Genomic DNA, 18,774 nt, shown 5'->3' on the forward strand with positions numbered 1-18,774 from the left:
TTGCAATTATTGCTGAGATAAAGCAATCGTTAATGTTATTACTGTAGGTCCACCGGTGCTTTTCCTGCTATAGTTCCAAACGTTTTCTGTTTACAAAACATCTATGAATCAGATCTATGGTAGTGTTGCTACAACATGGAAACTGATGATGCATATCAAGAAAAAATAATACTAAATATCAAGAAGCTTTGGTAGTTCTAAAATTCATTGTCATTGTGCATAAGTTTAAGTTTCAAATATAGTATGTTGTTCAACAAATTCTAGCTGTTGTTGCCGAAAGTTTGAATTGAAGTTATGTTATACAAGGAAAGAGGAAAATATGCCACAAAAAAACTTACAACACACAAAACAAACCCCCCAAATAGGTTCAGGGTTAGTAAGTGTTTCATTTCAGTGTAGAGCTATAAATCTTATCTCTACCACTAGATGGTGCTAAAATACAAAAGAAAATGAGCCTCCTCTGTCACCCGTCTCTTAATTTGGAACATGATGTTAAAAGTTCATTTCTGTTGTCCAAACAAACTCGTTGTTACCCTGAGAGGAATATTCAAAAGCATCTGTTCGGAGCGTGTGATGTAACACGTCGTCGGCAGCAAACACATTTCGAACCACACTGTTCAGCACGTGTGCATCTGCTCACAGTTAATTCATTAAAAAGCTGAATTACAAGGCCAAGTTTCCACTCTGTGGTAGAGACTGTGCAGTGACTCCAGATCTGATTATGAGTTTCGGTGAGAAATGCTTTCGAGTGCCTCTGCAAACAATATTACAGAGGTAAAAAACCCACGTGCAGTAAGAAGGCGGACAACATATTGTATAGTATTTATGCCGCCTGAACCCTACAGGTGTTTTATTGAACTAAGGCAGGTTACAACGACTGTTTCCGCTGAGCCCACAAGTTGAACCAGGTGTACCACAACAGTTAAAAAAAACCTTTTGACCCTGACCCCAGTGATAAGAGCTTTTAAGTGAGCGGCGTGGGCGCGTTGACGTCACTGTGCACATGTGTAAGCTCCGGAGTCAGGCTCTCTAAGTCCTTCAGTCTGACGTCCATGACAGTTTTCCACAGAAGGAGTGATTGTTCCCCAGGCGACTGTTTAACACAACAGCATTCCTTCCTTGCACACTGTGTCGGAATCTTCTGTTCCTCAGACTGCTCGTCGGCTCGTGGTGTCCCCTGTCACAAACTTTAAACGCTTCACCGTTGGTCCTTTCGGCATCACAGACCTTCCTCCGCTGATCTGAGGGGTTCACTTAAATATTGCGGTGACTCCATCTGCCTGCTGACGGGCTTCAACGTGTGACCTTTGTGTTTGAAAGCCGACTACCGTCGCTCTTACCTGAGTTTGTCAGCAGTGAAGATGACCCTGCGCTCCAGCAGGAGAGAGGCAAACACTCGCAGGAGGAGGCGCAGACTCAAGGAGGAGAAGAGACATTCAAAGTCCACGTGTTCCAGACGGGAATCTGATGGTCGACACAACTCGATGACCTGTAAGAAAGACAGACAAAGTCAGAGGGACACAAATACAAATCTACAAATTGTATGCATACCAGACAGACACTTTTTTGTTGTTGTTAGATTTAGTATATGGAATAATAACAGAGACAACACCATCATTTTACCTCTGTCCCAGAGCCCGGGAGGAAGTTTTTGACAGTGATGGTCCGTCCTGGAGCAGGGAAGGGAGCTTCCATGATGCCTCTCATAAAAGGCTGCACGAGAGCCGGGGAGATGGCTCTCCTCTTTTCCACCTCGTCCAGGATCTGGAAAAGGCAGAGAGGGAAGCTCATGCAACTTGAGTACTGGCAACCACAAATATTCATAAGAGTCCACTGTAAATATGTGGAGTACATTTTGGAGCATCAGATCTTCATCACCCAGAGCTGAGATTCCCAGCTCAATTGGTTCTTTTTAATAGATTAGAGCTGATGTGTGATAACAAATGTTTGTTTTAGAGTTGGGTAATGTCATAATAACACTATGATATTATGTAAATGTGTAAAAAATGTTGCCATACTGAGGTGTTTAAACTTTATATATCTGTGTAGTGAATTAGGCCGTTGTGGCCACTGTTGCAAATCAAACAGCAGGACTTCTTTAACCACCACAGTGTTTAGTGTTATTCAATCTCACCATGATGCATTGGAGACTGTCAAAAATGCAAAAGTCACTACAACACACACACACACACACACACACACATGTAAAGAATTAAACTTTCGTGTTGCTGATCTGACACAATCAGCACTGAGCACCTCCAATGTCGAGGCAGCTATCAGTCTATTTACTATCTTCTGGAACAGCAGATATACTGTACTGACCCCTTTGTGGCCATGTCTGCATCCTTACAAGCCAAACTTTAGCGATGGCATGTGAACACTGCAAAGACCATCACGTACACAGATTGATACACAAATAAAGCCGAGGCTCATTACATGGAACCTTTTTCTCATTGCAGAAACCACATTGGCTGCAGTTCACATGTGCCTCAGTGCCGGAGCCAGGACTGCAAGGATCGGTGAAGAAAGTTTGGTTGGAGATAGGGTGGAGCTCTGTGGGCGCAGAGGGTGGTCCTGCTCTACTTCTTCGGTGGGATTTGTTCATGTGAGTTTGAGCAATGTAATTTCACTGGATGCAAGTAATACATGGGAGTGAACATTGTACTTTTGTGTTTTGAGTCACAGTATCTACCTTGGAGAAGAGGTCGAAGCAGCCGAGGCGGCTGACGATGCAGTAAACCTCAGGGAGCCTCCGGCCCTTACCACTGGGCTATGAACAGCCAGAGAGACAAAGTCAAACGACTTCAAAACACAGGAGCGACACAAAATTTGCTCAAGAAAACCCACAGAGACTTTAAAGGTACATTCAGGAAAAAATGGCAATAATCTTATCATCAAATTCAAGAAAAACATAGGAAATCCTTTTTGATAAATTGCACGGTAGCACAATAAATAAAAAGCTAATTTATCATGAATGATCATTATCATAATAACGTTAAAATAGGAGGAGCTGGTGATCAGGGGCAGAGCCTACCAGTAATCGCCGACAGTAGCCAAACCGCCTGCTTCCATCCTCACCAGTCAGGACAAATGAGAATGTCTCACTGAGGATATAAAAGAGAGAAGAGGAAAACAGATTATTCAGACACGCTGGAAACTATTCAGAGCAGCAAGAATCACACAGGAAAGACTGTTGTGGAAACAAAGATCCATTCTGGAACTTATTTTTCCAAACAAAAGCCTGACTTTGTACTTGAGAGTTAAAAACCCTCAGGACACGCTTACTCCGCAAATAACCACATCAAAGTTCCTCAGCTCTGCCTGACAGGTACTCATTGACTGGTGACGACCTCGACAGGCGAGAGTGTCAGCCAGTTCAATGAGTCAGTCTGCAGGTGTGTATTTAGTGGCACCTCAACCATCGAAGCTTTTGCCTCCAGGTAATTATTAGCCATCAGCAATTCATCAGCACATCACACATTTTCTCTTCTCGGAACAATACAGAAGATTAGAGGCTAGAAGGTATTGGGTAATACGGACGATTATAAACAGCATACACAAAGAGACGACTTTGGAATTGCAAACCAGGTGGAAGGTGCTAAATCCACCCTCTTTCCCTGTAATCATCCGTCATGGTCCATGACTTATTGTTAAACAAAGAGGAGTCGTCTTAACAAGCCGCAAGGTCATTTCCATTTTGGGATTTCAGCGTCTTCGCTAACAAGTGGTTATTAGCAGGGAAAACCCTTTTTCTCCGTCGGCGATATGTGACTGACCTGGGGAAGTTGTCGACAGGCGCCCAGTCTTTGGCATCAGGGAAACAGAACTGAGGGATGACCTTCAGTTGGTCCTCCGTCTCCCGCATAAACTTAAAGCTCCTCTCAAGCTGGATGAAAAAAAATGAAGAGAACATATATATTTGATGATGTAATTTAGATTACATCTAATAAGGAAGAGTTGAACACAGAAACATATCTACAAACTGGACGGAGGTTCATACAGAAAGAGAAAGAATAACGAGGCACAAGAAGAGCCACCTTTACCGAACATGTTGCTTTCCTACTGTATTGCTATAATCTAGTTATAATAAAAAAATGTATTCCCATAGATGTTTCCTGTGTTTTTTGTACCTACAAAAGATCTGTCAAGTGTTTTTAAACTGGTGTATAAAAATACAATTATAACTCTTGTCAATGCAAAATTTCAAATGATGTATCCATTCCAGCGTTTTTAGTGGGTTTTTTTGCTTCGGTAACATTTCTACCCTCTTGTTACCTTGAGAGGAAACTGCTGCGTGACTTCTGGCAGGTATGGAACTCCCGCCTTGGTCTTGTGAAGTGCAACAACTATGAAATACTCAAAGAGTTTTCTCTCCTGCAACTCCAGTAGATCCCTCTCTAAAGTTCGGTAGCGGCCCGTCTGCCGCAGCATGGACTGAACTGATACCAGCCGCTGGCTGTGTGCTGAGGGAGGGAGAAACACGTGTTATGCGACGCAAATACAGCCATGTAGAGTCTGCTCAGTGGTCATCTCTATATAATATGATGTCAGCTACATGGTGGAACAATAGAAAGTTATAAAACTACACATCCTCCTTTTGCGTTTATTTGTTAGTGATGAAGTATTTTCTTGTTTCTAAGCACGTAGTGACTGGATGTGTTGTGTTTACTCGCTGTTCTCACCTTTCAGTTTCTCCTCCGTGTCACTTTCCGACTCACTGTTCTCATCTGTCACTACATCAAAGAGAGAGAGGAAAAGAAAATCCGCGTGAGGAGACTGCAAAAAACAATCGCAGGAAACTGGAAGCACATGGAATTTGCTCTCAGCGCTTTCATTCCCGCCGCTGCCACACAACACCTCCCGGGCCTCTGATACGCGGGTCAGTCTCAACTTACCCAGAAATGTGACCTTACCCATGAAACTAAGTGAATACATGTGACGAGGTATTGCAGCTTTAATGGACGCGTTATTTTAGCAATAATAAATATACATACTTTTTGTATGTTTTAGTTAATGTGCTAGTGTTATAGTGATTGAGTATTTCACATGTCTGTTGTTATGAATCTACACTTGCTTGTTTTCTGTGGCCCCTGTCATATCTGAAGCCTCACCTCTCCCTGAGCTGGACTCCGTAGACTGAGACACTCTCTTCATGCGCTTCTTCCCTCTTCGTGCCTCAAAGATGCCATTGATTTTCACCACCATCTGGAGGAGGTAAAGGTAAAGAAATGTCCGTCTTCAACTGCTTAAACTAATAAACAAAATCTGACAGGCTCCTACCAAGATCATTACACATTAATGCAGCGTCTGGGAGGTCTTCCTCCAGGCACACTTCTCGTCAAAAAATTGTTCCATGCCTTACCCCATCCCCAGACGGCAGCACGAGTGAAGTTTTAACCTTCTCAGAACCTCACTGAGTAGTACTGCTGCACCATGAATAACAGACAGAGCAGACGGGGCTTTGTAACAGGCCTCCTCAGACTCCCATACCTTGGGAATTTTCCTCCGTCTGCGATTGTATGGGTCTCCTGAAAGGCAGGGGGTGTCGTCGGGGCTGCTTGGTGTGGAGGGGGGGCTGACACGAGAGGGTGAGTAAACGCCAGTGTCCCTGCCGGTCTTGCGCAGTTCCAGGAGCTTAAAACTTCGCCGTTCCGAGTTTTGCCTAAAGAAGCCGGGCTTGGAGGCGAGCTGGTGGAGAACAGAGAGATTAGAAGGTGGGTTTAGTAGAGAACTGGCTCCATTGAATCCATTGAAGTGATGTGTTGGCAGTCAGGTACCTTAGTTGGCGTGTCAGGGACAGGCGACGAGGAGGCGGGTGAGACACACTTGCTTCCCAAACAACTTCTCTCCAGCTCTATATCTTCATAGGGGTTCTCCTTGGAGGGAGGATCTTCAGGAGAAAGGAAATGCATTTCCAGTTCAAAGCTAAGTCATCAGTGTCACCTGGATTACAACACAACAGTCTCACACAGGCCTTTTTGAAAGAGCAGATATTCTTTCAACATCTGTCATGTTTGTTTTGCCAGACGATTCCTGCTCCAGATGTGGGGAGAGCTACCAGAGGCAGCAGCTCATATTTTACTGTGATAAGATGCTTGCACTGCGAAAGCTAAATGTAACTCTAACCAGTAGCCCTCCCCTGCAGATATGGAGAGGGGTAGTTTCATTTTCCAAAGCCTCTGCCTCACTTTCTCTCTGTCTGCATCTCTCCCCGGCACTGTCAATCTCTCCACCAGATGTGACCTGTAGGAGTAGGTGGATGAAAAGGGACGTTCAGTTCCCTGCCCCTTCTCCCTCTGAGGGAAAACAAGAGGGTCAGTGCACTGTTTTTCACATCGCCACCTGACGAGAACCTGAAAGGAATCTCTACAGTGTCTTCTGTCAGCTACGCGTTAGTCATCGAGGCATGCGTCTGAATAAATCCAGCAGTGACAGATGCTTTCGCCTCAACCTGAAAACACCATCAGGCATGTGGCTTGTGTGTTGATGAAACTCGGTGTGCACGTGGTTGTTGATGTCGAGACAACGGCAGGACATCACAACTTTTCATTACTGTCTACACTATTTATACATCTCTGCTTGCCTGAGCTGGTTTTCGAGTCGACAGCTACATTATAAGTGAATGACTTTATCCCCGGGACGCTGCGGAGTGTCTGGTGAACAGCATTTTAAGGAACAATACTGCAGTATAAAAGGAGGAAACTATAAAATGATTCTAAATAATATGTGGCATCACTCAAACATAATTAAACTTAATCTGATTGTCGCCAACAAGCAGCATTCACAAGCTTACACAAACACGTTACAGGGATGAAAAACCGAAGACATGCTGAAACTATTCCCAGTAATATACTGTGGCTCTAAGCCGTCCACATGCCCCCTGCTGCACTGACAATCACAGCAGCCAACTTCAGCTACGTTACGGAACTCACACAATGCCACCATTGTACGTTATGAAATTGAACAAGCTCGAGGTGGGGTTGGCATAACACACCAGACAATAAGGTATAAACGTAGGTCAGGTTTCTGCGTATAATTTTTTTAATAAAAGCGGAGCAGCGTGGTTCTAAATTAATACTGGAGCCAAAAAAACAGAGCAGAGTAAAGACAGCTTGGCCTCTTCATCACCTCTGTTACTGAACTCTATGACACACACGCACTGATTTGAGAAATGAAGCTCTTCGGGTCATGCAGTGTATGAAGGGCATTAAGAGAAGGACAGCATAGTGTTCACCAGCAAAACAGCAAAGAATATTTTTCATGACACGTAACACCGATGTGTAACCAAATGTCAGAAACATGATTTTCGACAGCTCCAGCACTATGTGAAATATTCCACATCTTATATAAAGGCGTAATACGTATGTTTACCTATTATGTCCTCGTAGACATTCTCTTCTGATAAAGTGCGTGTTAGGCCCAGTCTGGACTGAGCATACCAGTCCACCCTGCAGCTTTCCGAAGACGACTGGAGCAGATCCTCGAATTCATACGACTTCCTGGTGGACAGAGTAGCACAAAGATTTAGGAGAGCTGCACGCCAAATACAAAAGAGAGGAGGAAGGAAGGATTTTAGTACTGATATCCCAAAGTGACTGTGTTCATGTTGATGCTTTTAAAGATGTTTGATACCGAATGCCAAGCAGGGAAACTGATCATGTTACCATTTGCGAGTTGCCACATCTGAAAATGAGCACATCTGTGTTTCATCACTGCTGAAGACTCAGAGGAACCGAGTCCAAAGAGGGACCCGTGGTTGCATGCAGCCCCATGTGCATGCACATACATACAATGAAAAACTAAGTTGGCGCTTTGTTAGGTGCAGCGTGCCACATCCAGTGCAACAGCACATTTATGGGTTCTTTCAGTTGTTACTGCTGCATTGGGTTGAATTTGTAATGAAAAAAAATTCTCTGTTTGACACAGAGTGCATTGTCTTTTTTATGTCCTGTCATCTAATATGATTTTAATGATATCTGCATTTTGTCTTGTGTCAGTTTCTTTTTTTTTTACTTTAATATGAAGTTTTCTAGGAAATGCATATCGATTTTTTATTTCTATTGATAGCGATGCCAACTATTTTCCATTGTCAGTGATATATAAAATAGAGTTCAGCAAAGCAAATGACAATTCATTAGAATCTACGCTGAACATTTAATTCCCCCCAAAAGTAGGATTTCCTGCAGAGGTGTTGTCTGGGGTTTGATGAAGCTCAGTGTACCTAATAAATTGGCAACTCTGTGTATTTGTTCACACACAGCTTTGAGTCCCCACTGCACTCTATGGATGCTGACCGACAGACAGACCGACCAAACAACGGGCTTGACACAGCACTCTTAAGCAGAGTGAGGCCTCCACATATGGTATGGAATGTAACAGATCCAAGCCAAGCTTCAAACAAGAATTCAGACCACTGGAAAAAGTGAACAATAGAAGTAGTCCAATTCTGCAGAGTTCACATTTTTTTGGTTTCCCTACAGAGCCCAGTCAGTTTGATTGTAACCATCTGAATTCAAGTACTTCTAAGAGGAGTCTTGAAAATCATAACATATTAATGTTTACGATCATGGGTAATCATTTTTACATTTAGAAATTCTAACTCTGAAAAAAATGAATGTAAGTATTCTGAATGTCGTTCTCCCTTTTCAGTAGAGTTTTAGAAGGAGGAATGCGTTGCGTTGATATGTGCATTCTTCAGATCCAACCAATGAGGTCATTCTGTGAGATATTTAGAAAACAGGATGATGTCATCGGTGGTTTTGATTTACAGCAGATGTGGGAGACGTTGTTCACATCACTGTTTGGTTGTTGGTGGAGGGGGAGGGTTAGAGGATACAGAGGGCCATCACTTGTAAAACGGGAACTTCAGGGGAAGATTCTATACATATCCTTTTTTTCTGCCACATAATGGATGGTCAATATTAATCATGGTTACCTATACTATTCCCGTCTTTACTTCTCAGTCTCCTACCTGTTACTGCTATCCCGGGCTTTGTCAGCCCAGGGTCTCCTGCAAACTCCAGGCGGTGGGCAAGTTGGTAAAGGTGGAGGAGGAATAGAGGGTAAAGGGGGCAAGTTCCTCTTCCCCTTTCCCGAGCCGGCCCCTGAAGTTGGGGTAGCGGGTGGTGTGTGGTGCTGGAAGGTTCTCTGAGGTTTAGGTAGAGGGTTTATGGACGGAGCACCTGGCTCGCTGTATACATTCTCTGGATCCCCCTCCCTCCTCCTACGTGACCCACCGGGCCGAACAACATCAAAAGTCCCAAAAATGGGCTCGCTGGCCCTCTTCTCTGTTTCCTCCAGCTCCTCCTTTGAAGGAGGGCAGAAGTAATTCCCTGGAAACGCCAATGAAGGTCTGTCAGGAACTTCCTTTGTTGCCTTCTCCAGTTTCTTAACGTGAGTTAAAACAGTTTTCTTGTCTAAGGGTTGTTCTGTTGGCTTCGGAGCCCGAAACCCTCTTTCTAATATCACTTCTCTGTCTTTGTTTGATGGACCTTCTGGAGATTTTGACCTTGAATCCCCCAGCTTTCCAACGTTCTCCTTCCCTGAGTCTTGTCTGTCCCAGCCGACAAACCGCTTGCTGTCTGTCCTTTGGACCTCTGAAGTTTTAGATTCCTTTTTCCTCACTGTCTCTACTTCCTTTTGTGTCGTGCTCAGTGGAATTGTCCCCGTAGAGGCCGGTTGGGCCGGCTCCTTTTTGCCCTCCCATTGTGAGATCTTATCGCGGATGCTGGCAGTCTTGAGTCCTTCTGGGCTCTTGCTGTGGTTCAGTTTGCCACATAGTCCGTTCTCCATGTTGGGAGTCCGTGGGTCGGAGGTGGTGGTGGCTCTCCTGTGAGCCAGCATGGTGTCAGGAGGCCCCGGGCTGTCGCTCAGGCTGAGCAGGGGTGAGAGGGGCCGCTTGGAGGACACGGCAGCGTCTCTCCTGTCTCTGTCACCCGGTGACCCGCACACCTCTTGGGGCTGCGGCACCACAGATGACGGAGCCTCCCCAACCTTCAAGCCACAGCACTGGAGCCTGAGAAAAGACACACCAATGCAATTCACACTCACAGTTAAATGATGTAGTACATTTCTCCACGTGTTTAACCCTTTCAAGATTTCTTGAAAATATAAAAACGCGATGAATATGCTTTTAATAAAAATGTAATGATTTAACATATGAGGCCTGGAACTAGACTACTTTTAATTGATCTTAAGGAGGTATGTTTTTCAAACCAGGAATACACGGAAGGATCTAAAAACAAACTTTATTTGGTAATAAAATATATGAATTGATCATCTTAACATAACATATCATTCTTGGATAGTCCATTTTTGCAGGAAGGGGGTGAGGCGTACTTCATGATTAAGAACATAAGAAACCCAAACAAACAGACAAACATGCAATCAGTCTTCTCTTGGTTAAGTGGTCAGTGCAGACCACTGAGCCACTGCTACGACTAATGTGTACTTAAATCATTCCAGCTAAACAGAGGGAGGAGGTACATTGGTCTGTTGTAAACTTTAACTTGTGCAATTATTTTCATAGTAATGTCAGTTGCTGTTTTCCGTGTAGCAAAGCACCATGCTGACCATAGCTCTTAAGATTGGCTCCACAATGTCAGCGTCTACAACAATGTCCAAATAGACCTTAGTTTATGGCGTGAGCACAAAATCCTTGTTAAACGAGCTCAGGCGTCTGTTTGGTGCCTCTGCTTTAGCAGTGAGTCACGACAGGAAGATTACTGGGTCATGACTGTTTGAACTCTGGGTTCGAAGGGGTCAAAGTTTACAAGCCACGCACAGCTATTTCAGGAAAGCAGACGAAAGTTTACACGGAAGAGGGGAGAGGCCCGTGCAAGTGCATCTTTTCTATTCGATTCCTGACCCACAAAACTCTGTTTTTGGCCAGAGCCCATTCATCAAGTGATTGTATTTCCAACAAACAGAGGAAATGGCGCCTTGCCGGGTGACTACTGATGACATAGCTGAATGTGAAAAACCGACAGTCATGCAATCTTCAGGAAATCTCAGGGGGAAATTACTGACTTAAGTTTCCTCTGAGACCTTTAAATTAATAATAATTTTTTAAAAAATCGTAACAATGACCAATGAGGAGACCATATAAGTCTTTTCCACATTGCTCTGGGTTTTATTAGTGTGGCCCCTCTCCCCCTCCTAAATGTCGTTCTTCTTCTGAGTCCCTCTGTAAAAAATGCATTTCCTATTAGGCATGAAGCAACAGAGGAGAAAAACTAGGTCAAATAGAAAAGCCAAATACAAGAGAACAGGAGCAGGCAGGAGGGGGTCAAGAGAAAGAGTAACAGAATAAGTGGAGCAGATAGAAGAAGAAATCAATACTCCTCAACCCCCCCCCCCCCAAAATGTCAAGAACTTTTGAGCAACGCTAACTACAGCAACGTGATGAAACCCTAAAAACAAGAGACAGTCAAATCTCCTATTAGACACAAGATCCCTCATTGGCGCAAACCAAAATCCCTTCATTATAATCTAAATAGCACAAATGAATATTGCAAGGGTGGCAGAAGGGGCCACAGGGAGCGGCCACAGAAGCATTAGACGGTGGCAGCAGGGGGGCAGTAACAGCATCCAGGTGCCAGATGGCCAACTCTGCCCTGCTCTGCTCCCCGGCCCTGCTGTTGTTATACTGCTGACCCTAATGGAAGAGGGGCGTCTCCAGCTTTCTCTCTCTCTCTCTCTCTCTCTCTCTCACAAGAAGTGTTTTGGTCAGCTTGTTAGATCCAAAATGACACACAATACTACTGTACCCTTGAGCTTCTTTGTCCTTTACATCTGGGCACTAGGAAGCAAAACTTGTAATAAGATCATGCATAAATGTTCCACAAAGCTCAACCTTTAACTTTACTGGCATGTGGATCGGTGTTAAACATTTGAATTTGATGTTTCTTCATGCTCTCTGAGACTTGTAGCTTACTTATGTTCATACAGACTCGATTTTGAGATTTTTTTTTGTTGTTAGTTATTTGTAGTTGATAATTCCTTCCTAAGTGTTGCAAGTATTTAAGTCAACGATCTGGTAGGACTGTAGGGACTTAACTTCTGGCACTGCAACTTTATTTTATATTGTGTCGTTAAGTAGCAAATCTAATTTCAGAGGAAACTGCTGACTTGCATTGTGGCACAAAGGCAAGTTGTTAAAAGAAAGAACAAGGAGGAGCTGTTGCTGCTCTTCTTCCAGTACAAGCAATGCCAAAGCTTCAACATTTTTGGGGGGGAGGGGGTAATGTAGATTTAATTATGATTTTTGAGGAGAAGACAGGCGGATGTTACGTTACGTTACGACAAGTGGCTACATATGAAAAGACAGAAGATGGATAAATTGGCTTATAAGGCACCTACCCGTTGACTGATTGGTAGATACAGTTGTCAGTGTTCGTACAGAGCAGCAGGGCCCTCCCGCCGGTCATGGTGCTAGCAGCTGGCATCCTGCACAGTCACAAAAAGAGAACGACAATCAGTGGTAATCAATGTAAACTATCAAATAGTTCAAGCATCAGATTACTGCGGCTGGCAAAACCAGTTTCTGAAGCAAGCAGCAGAGGAGCTGACCTCACAGGCTGCATGGCAAGATCACTCAATTTAACGTCTTTAGGTTATCACTCGGTGTCTCGTCTTTTTGCACTTGCCAGAACAGATTTTTGTAGTAATGTGCTGTACACACTTCAGATTCTTCCATTCCCAACAAAAAAACCTTCCAAATGTGTTTACCATTACTGCACACTTCCCACTGTTCTCTATTACGGACAAACAGTGCCAAGGCGAGTGTGAGGGGGACATGCTTGGCCAGTTTGAAATTATTACTCTGTCTATTTGTCAGAATACAATGAAACCAGATCCCTTTGGAGCGTAGCAAGAGCGTCAGTATGTTACACTGAATTAGAGTGGGTGGTGCGCAGTGCCTGTGACTTGTGTAGGCTTGGCATGGAGGAGGAGGACCTGGCCTCTGCTTGGCAGCGATGTGGTTAACATAATGGGAGGAGGACAGGTCCCGGCTGACTCCTGTTGGCGTTTATTCACACGTTTGTTCTTGAGTAAATTCACAGACACTCTCATGCATGCTTTGCCACCCGGCTGCATGCTCAGATGCAAAACACACCAACACAGACCTGTACATTCTGCATATGGATGTGTGTGTTTGAGTGACCCCTGCCAGATGTGCTGGGATGTTGGGAGCATTCGTCGTCTGTTAAACATTCCCCCCCCCCCGCCTCTCTCTCTATTCCTCTGCGTATAAACCAGCATTAGCTAACGCTGACACTTTTCTCCCTTGCCCCGGGACTATGTAGGGAATGCGAGCCCAGTTCAGCGGAATTCCACGAATTGTTGTCCCAACTGGCAGCGAGGCACGTCATAGAAAAAGACACAATTTTGTTAGATTATGTTAAAAAACAAATAAATAACAACCCCACTGCAGCCAAATATCTGAACTCGTTATTGGTAACAACATAATTGGCCCTCCGGGTCCACTGTCTCCAAATGATTCTGGGCTTGTGCGTTTTTTTCCTTCCACAATAAAAGAACAAAATAACGCTACGGTAACATTGTGGTCTCATCTGACAAAAGGTACACAAAACGTACCAAATGTCATCTTCTAGCTTCTAGTTTTGATCACAGCTCAACTTACAGAACTTCATTCTTTGTCTTTACCCCCCCCCCCTCCCCAATCAGTCCAACGCCAAGCCCCCCCAGAGAGAGGAGGAGGAGGAGGATGAAGGTTTGCGTCAGCCATCCACAAGCTTGTAGGCTCAAATTATTTTCAGCTGTGAGCCAGGCAGAGGTCACATGTTTGAGGGGAAACATCAACTGATTTTTTTCCCTTCCTCTCCCTCTTGATTCTTTTCTACTTACTAAAAAACCAAAAGACAAATGAGGAACAGAAATCCTGAAACGAAAAGGGGGGGGGGGCAAGAGGGACTATGAAGAATGTATAGAGCCTCCTAGTTTTACAGTTGAATTTTTTTTTCTGAGCTGGGAGGGGTGTTGCATATCACAGGGGGAGAGGAGAGATGGGAGATATGAACACAGGGAGCAAATGGATGAGGAAAGGGGGGCTGGGGGGAGACAGGGGTTGTCAAAACTAAAGAGGAAAGTGGATATTGCAAAGAATAATATAAGTATACTGTTGCACAGGGAAAACAGTGCAGGCTTTCAGGCTGTTCCACCTCATTGTTTAGAGCCCCAAGGCCAAAAACAGAGAGTTCTGCTCAGTGCAGATTCTAGTAATTCCTTAAAAGGTCATTTGGATTTTTTATTTTGCTTAATTCTGACTTTCTGGGCTTGAACATATCTCATATCTCACATCTCCCCAAAGCAGTAAATCTGACAGCCTTGCCAGATTTACAGCATTCAAAACTCTTTTCAGGAGCAGCAGAGGGCTTTGTCTCCTACAGCTATAGGCAACTATTGTTAACCCCAAACCCCCAGTGCAAGATAGCCACCACAACAATACAGAGGCTGAGGGAAGCCATCTGCTGAGGCAAATAAAAACATCACTGGAAACGCCAACCCAAAAGACCTCTACCTGCCCCGCCCCCTTCGCAGCCCTGTGACAGGCCGTGCATGCCGAGGCACAGGAAGTGACATTGTTAATCAGCAAAGCATGTGGACGAGTGCTGGCATCAGAAAGTGTGAATGGAGATGACTAGTTCACACTAATTCTGTTTGATTCATTCAAAGAGGCATTAATAACCTCTCGTCATTACCTTATATTCCCAGAATAACCCTATTGTCAGGTTAAAACTTAATTATCTAATGACCTTCAGATAAAAACCATTACACAGATATACTTCATAAAAGATAAGCTCCAGTCTTGATCTCAGATGAAGAAGGATTGGTGCTCGGTGAAAAGAACAAGAAACCCAAATGCCTTAAGGCCTTTACTAGATAGAAATAGCAGCAGTCTGGGTCAGAGGCAGGGCATCGGATTTAACCATCAGTTGCATAACAAACCTTGCAGAAGATTCCTATCAGTGGATGGACACCGAGAATCTGGCAGTTAGAGGGATTCTTGAAAACATGCACTCACATGCACCACTGGGGATGGGAATGGGATGTGGTTGAGTTGTTTTTGCTGGAATAAATTGTATATTTATTCAAAAAAAATTAGAAAAATTCAAATTGGAAGTAAAGAGAAGGAATCTATGGGTATGAGTTTGTAAGAGTAAGTCATTTTAGCAGAAGACTGGGAGTCTATTTTCAAGATCACTGAGACATGTTTTCCATTTGAGGCAAAGTGTCTCAACACAAGTGAGACACTTTGCCAACTTCGGACCATGCTGCACCTGCATCAAAGTGGTTTAATCTTTACAGTGGCCATGTTGGAACATAATTTTGCCCAAAAATGAATAGAAATGCTAATTGATAATTGTTTGCATTAGTTTCAACCAATCAAAACCGTCTTGGGCGGAGCTCAACCCAGGATGCAGGCTCCTGCAAAATAGAGTCAGTGGTGGAACTAGTTTTGGTGGAACATTTGCACGTTGGCAATCACTGTCATTGAAGTAGCCTAAAGCCCACAATAAACACAACAAAAAACAGTAAAAGGTAAATGTCCATACAAATCTTCATCTGTTTTAGCGTGTAGGATGTTATAGCTCTGAGGTTGTTGCTGTTTCATGGAGTGAAGGGGAGTAGAAGGGTCAGAAGAATATCGCTTAAGATACGCAGCCGATGGCAGGCTTACACCCAAGGTCAATATCCAGTGAGTCAGTCAGCCAAGCGGCCGGGACACACCAGCACGATGTCAAACAACTCACATCGACAAAGGCCGCCTGCTTTGTCGGCTCTCGTCGCTTACAAGACATACGAACACACGGAATAATTGCAAATAATATTCATTTCAGTCTACAGAGCCTTTTAGGTTGATTTTGATAAGCTGAACTGTTAGAACTCACACCTACGGACCCCATACCTAGGGGTCTTCAGACATCCAACTGGGCCTTTCTCAACAGAACACATCACTACATAGACTCCTCACATCTGGCACCCTGTGTAAATTTGACATTGGTCTAGTCAAAAAGAGTTGTAAATGAATTCTGGAATCACAAAGACTTGGCACACATGTGGACAGTATGTTAGCCAGCACGTTGATTACTCAGCTACACATACATGCACGCACGCACGCACACACACAAACTGAAATCAAATAAGGCTGGATTGACAAAGGTATAAGTCCAAGAATAAGCCTGGACTCTGCATTCAGTGGCAACGTGATGACACACTTGCACACACTCTTCTAATTTTCTTCTGTCAGTCATAACTGAGCGTACTGTATAACATCTTAGCGTGACTTGTGTGAATCCTATTGTCAGTGATAAGCTGTACAATCTTGTATTTCTCTCTTTAACAGTACTCTCGTGCGGCGTGCTGCTAGTGTAGACAAGATCAGCTGACTGCAGTCGGCCTTTTTGCCTCATATCGTTTGTTGATAAGCTCTTTGTGCTTGTTCAAGTGTAAAAGTGTGCTGATAAGTGCTGTTGCAGTCGAATTAGCTTTATCTCAGTGTATGCAGGTGGTGCTGTCAGTGTTTCATAGCACGCTTTATCAGGCCTCTGGGTTTGTTGTCAGCGAGCTGTTGACTGGCTGCTGCTCTAGTGCTCTGGAGGCCTGCCTCTCCCCAACAGCTGCTTCTCATAAAGACTTCGGCCTCCCCTCTATCCCTCCGTTTTCCTCCATCCCTCCGTCCAGCTCGGCAGAAACAGCTAACATCATGACATCACCGCTCCTTGTTCTTCCCGAGACAGCTCTCTATTACTCTCTGTCATTTCCAAAATACCTAAAAAGGGCAAAGTCGCTCACAGCCCACGCTGCATTTCACAGTTATCAGGACATGGAGTCCAATACAGAAAGCAACCAAATGTGGCAGCCCCCAAGCCACTTCTCATCCTTTTGAGTGGGGTGCTACGTCAAACTAGGACAATGAGAACAAAATGATGGCTCTACTGTACTGTAGAGAAAGGAAAGATACATTTTCTTCCTTTTCTCTCTGCACCCGGGCTAAGTCGAGGACCCTATCCCCGACAAGATGTGGTTCCCTATTGCATGTGCCAAAGCCTTGCCTGTAATCAATTTAATGCAAGACTGCACATTTGGCCAACTCTTTCTGGAACAGCAAACTTGGCGGATTTTTTTCCTCCACGTCCTTCACTCTTTTATTTCTCCTTTTCACTCTCTCTCCATCTTTCTTTCTTTCAGTCCCATTCAGTCTTGGGGTTGCGGAGAAAAAGTATGATGGAGGAGGGAGCGGAGGATAGGAAGCAAGGGTGGAGGGGCACTGGTTTTAAATCCTAAACCCCTCTTTCCCTTTCATACTGTACCATGTCTTATGCTCTGCAGATGTGTAGCAGAGATTATTCATGTACACCACTGCAGGGTTGCCAGATATGACATGGAGTGTTTGAGCAATATGGGGGATTTCACAGTGACTGACACGGTGCCTTGACCTGGCCGACTTTGTGAGAGGTTGTGCTTGATTTCCAGTGACGTAGGAAAGGAAAGGTTGATGGTAAAGGAAGGGATGTATGGAGAGGATGGAGGGAAGGAGAGGCTTGGGCAAATAAACAATGGGATTTTATCTGGGCTCAGCAGTCTCCTTCTCTCTCTATCTGTCTCTCTGTGTCCTGTTCAGGGCCCCCGCCGCTTTCCCAAGCTGATTTCATAGCAAGGCCCTGGATGCGAGCCAAACAGGCCAACTCCACGAATATGTGAGCCGGGATCTCTGTGTGTGTCTGCCAGAGAGTGTGACTGATGGCCAGAAAGCGAACAAGCCTGGAAGCTACGCTCTCATTGAATTTACCCATTTTTCCTGCAAGAAAGAAATGTTTACCTCTCGCTCATCTTTGTCTCTCAATATCGCTCTGTTTTGTCATCCCATTGCTCACATTACTCTACTATCAGCTGGCTTACCTTATCTTTCCATTCTGTATACAACTACTGACCACAGGCCCGTGACCATGCACCTGTTTGTATGATCTACAGAGGTTAAGATGCACACACACACACACACACGCACGCACGCACGCACGCACGCACGCGCAGAGAGAGTGCATGAACAAGCTGCCCCGCTGCCAAGTGTCCTGTCCACTTCCATTGATAGTCCTCCTGCCCTGCTGTGCTGTGTCCTCTTGCCCCTCCACTTCTCCCCCTGCTCCGTCTATTGTTAGGAGAGGATGGACATGAGACAGCATTGAAAATGGAATAGCCACAGCACCAGACAGGAGTACAGGAAGGGGGATACCACAAACAATTAATTTCTCCCTGCATTTTTTTTGGTTATCAATCCCTTCTAAATATACTGCAAGTATCCATTGTTGTATTTCTAAGCCACACATAAAGTGTTTTCTTGTTATTGTGGTTGTCGTTTATAACTGCTGATGGCCTGGGTGTCTACAGACTAGCCCGCTGGGAGCGGGAAGAATGGGCCAAAATATTACCTCAGAAAATGTAAAAACAAACCTTAATTATAACAGGGGCCACTGAGAACACCACTGTGGAGTTAATTATGGGGCGGAGGACAACCAAGGGACATGCAATTTAAAAGGCATCTTATGCATGAGAAGAATTGTTATTTTCCTGTTTGTGTTCGTGCACACAAACAGAGAGGAAGCGATGATGTGACATTCAGGAAGCGGCGTGTAAGATTGACCTCCAGTGTCTGAAATGAAGTCATTGTGCTTTTGCACAGCCATGTATTCTTGCTTACGAATCCACCCCTTTCAGTAAGATCCTGAGCTCTTGAATTGTTGATGAATGTGA

At 44.4% G+C, this 18,774-nt stretch overlaps 1 protein-coding gene across 2 annotated transcripts in view; it reads right to left on the reverse strand.

Annotated features, from left to right (window-relative positions):
• Positions 1-18,774, reverse strand: part of si:dkey-82f1.1 (DENN domain-containing protein 2A) — a 33,879-nt gene that overhangs the window by 3,834 nt on the left and 11,271 nt on the right. For both annotated transcript variants that reach the window (XM_035642995.2, XM_035642994.1), the window contains 13 exons: positions 12,361-12,447; positions 8,972-10,015; positions 7,372-7,499; positions 5,778-5,890; positions 5,491-5,688; positions 5,112-5,205; positions 4,683-4,733; positions 4,276-4,463; positions 3,777-3,886; positions 3,035-3,104; positions 2,693-2,770; positions 1,624-1,764; positions 1,341-1,489 (listed from right to left, as the gene is read on the reverse strand). In XM_035642995.2, the coding sequence (XP_035498888.1) occupies positions 1,341-1,489; positions 1,624-1,764; positions 2,693-2,770; positions 3,035-3,104; positions 3,777-3,886; positions 4,276-4,463; positions 4,683-4,733; positions 5,112-5,205; positions 5,491-5,688; positions 5,778-5,890; positions 7,372-7,499; positions 8,972-10,015; positions 12,361-12,446 (2,450 nt within the window). In that variant the 5' untranslated portion in view covers position 12,447. The remainder of the gene's footprint in view (positions 1-1,340; positions 1,490-1,623; positions 1,765-2,692; positions 2,771-3,034; positions 3,105-3,776; positions 3,887-4,275; positions 4,464-4,682; positions 4,734-5,111; positions 5,206-5,490; positions 5,689-5,777; positions 5,891-7,371; positions 7,500-8,971; positions 10,016-12,360; positions 12,448-18,774) is intronic.

This window comes from Scophthalmus maximus, chromosome 7 (genome assembly GCF_022379125.1).
Source record: "Scophthalmus maximus strain ysfricsl-2021 chromosome 7, ASM2237912v1, whole genome shotgun sequence".
NCBI lineage: Eukaryota > Metazoa > Chordata > Actinopteri > Pleuronectiformes > Scophthalmidae > Scophthalmus > Scophthalmus maximus.